The 2,182-nt window shown below is 45.4% G+C and overlaps 1 protein-coding gene across 1 annotated transcript in view; it reads right to left on the bottom strand.

The window, feature by feature from the left end:
• etv6 (ETS variant transcription factor 6) overlaps window positions 1-2,182 on the bottom strand; it is a 32,566-nt gene that overhangs the window by 2,049 nt on the left and 28,335 nt on the right. The window contains 2 exon segments of the mRNA XM_008315966.3: window positions 1-256; window positions 1,557-1,691. The exon segment at window positions 1-256 is cut by the window's left edge and continues 320 nt beyond it. Coding sequence (XP_008314188.2) covers window positions 1-256; window positions 1,557-1,691 — 391 coding nt within the window.

The following is a 2,182-nucleotide window of genomic DNA, read 5'->3' as shown; positions in this document are numbered from 1 at the left end:
GCCGTGCGGCGGCCGTTCGGCGCGGGCGGGGACACGGAGAGGGGGTACATTTCCTCGGACAGGTGGTGGTTGTTGCTGTCGGGCAGCTGCGAGAAGTTCTGGGTGGAGTCCTCGTTGTTCGAGCGAATGTTGTTGGGCCCCAGAGGGGACCGGCGCGGGGCGGATTGGTGCGGGGAGCGGGACCGGTGCCGCAGTTCAATGGTTGGTGGATGCTGGGGGAGGGGCTCCGTTCCACGTGGCCCCCGTCGTACCGTTTCTGAACATGGAAAGGAAACAGAGCATCGACAGTTGGGTTTATTATATTATTTAATTAATTATCTATTTAATTAAATATGTAATATTTATGATATTATAATAAAAATATTTTTAAAATTATTATTATATTTATTATATAATTATACAATATTATAATAATTATTAAAATATTGAAATTTGTATTATATTTTATTATATATTATCCTTCTTATTAACGGACATATAAAAACATATTAAATCATCTTTTCTCAGTTGATCTGAGTCAAACATGTGAAAACGCGTTTGTTTAGTTTGGGTGTTTTCTGTTTCCTGTTTGTCACTCTGACAATGAAGGCGAAACTGGCGGCAAAACGAGTTTGTTCTGATTGTTTTGTCCAAGGTTTAAAAAAAAAAAAAGAAAAAAAAAGTCTGTCGTGACGTAGAAGATGAAACGAACCAGAAAACACGGTCAAATCAGCCGCTCCTCATACACTGACTAGACATGCCTAGACATTATTCCCCCACTAGGTGTCACTGCCGACCCATGTTGTCCCAGTGTCACTCTGCAACAGGTGTGTGACACCAGGCAGCGCGGCCTCCGAACCACGAGGAGACAAAGAAGCGAAGACGCGACGTCTGATCCGACACCGCAGTTTGTTGAGCGTGTCCTTCGTAACAAACTTCTTAAAATAAACGTCCATTTCCTTGTGGAACAGGTTTTACAGTCCGCACTGTGACAGTAAAAATACTGTTTGTTGTCGGCGTGTCACGTTTCCTCAAATCGCTGCCAAAAAAAAAAAGAATTCCTGTTTTAGAAACGACGACAGACGGAGCCGAGGGCCTGTTTTAGAAACGACGACAGACGGAGCGGAGGGCGAGGGTGGAAGGAGTTCGATTTTTTTTTTTAAGAATATTAATGACTATAAAAATGTTGGTGACCTTCAGGGATTCATTTGGTGATTTGGTCTAAAACGGTGGCACTCAAGTGGTGGCTCGCAGTCCACCTCCGGCCCGTGAGCTGCCTTGTTGCGGACCGTGAGCTGAACACGTAAATGTACGCTGTTCTCATCTGTGTTTTCGTTGGGTCGTCATCAACGATCCAATAGGCTGTTATTTCAGTCGTTGCAGTTTTTTTTTTTTAGCTTTTGCTATTTTAGCTACAGAGCGTTACCAAGTCGATAAAGACATTTTTTTGACACATTCATGGCATATTTCAATTAATCAAGTATAAAAATCTTCATTTTACAGACCGGGATTTTACACAACATACATAACAAATATATACGTCACACGCTGCAGTGATTGGCTAATCCAGGACTGACCTTCCAGCTTCATCTGCTGCACAGAGCTCTCGGCCAGAGGGTGGAAGGAGTTCCCTGGGAAGTAGGCCGATGGGTAGGGGGCGTGGGGTTTCCTCTGCTTCAGGATGTGCTGCAGCAGCTCATAAAGGACGTCGCCTGCACAACCAAGAGGTCAGAGGTTAGCGCACGTCTCCTGCTAGCACTTCATTAACACCTGCTTTGGCAAAAAAAGGGAAATGAGTTGTTGTTGACGTCAAGACTGAGAATCTTGATCTCCTCCTCCTCTTGTTGTTGACGTCAAGACTGAGAATCTGGATCTCCTCCTCCTCCTTCTCCTCCACGACAGAGGGGCAGATTGGGTAATAATGGAAGAGTCGGCGAGGAGGGAAACCACACGTGTGACGTGTGTGCGAACTGATCGGTCCAGACCCTGGACCGTGGTCCTGGTCTGGACCTCCCGGGGTTCACGTCCCAGTGGACAGAGTCCAGTCAGGTTCCTCTTTCTGACAAAGTCTTTCACTTTCACACAGCGAATGAATGTGTGACATCAAACTTAAAAAGTACTTCCTGTGTGCAGTACCCATTTCACACGTACTACTACTTCATTCCTCTTTTGACGCCTGATCCTGTGATTTATGACACACAGA

Source organism: Cynoglossus semilaevis, chromosome 8 (genome assembly GCF_000523025.1).
Source record: "Cynoglossus semilaevis isolate Cse_v1.0 chromosome 8, Cse_v1.0, whole genome shotgun sequence".
In the NCBI taxonomy this organism is placed as follows: Eukaryota; Metazoa; Chordata; class Actinopteri; order Pleuronectiformes; family Cynoglossidae; genus Cynoglossus; species Cynoglossus semilaevis.
This window is presented reverse-complemented; position numbering and strand designations above follow the sequence as displayed.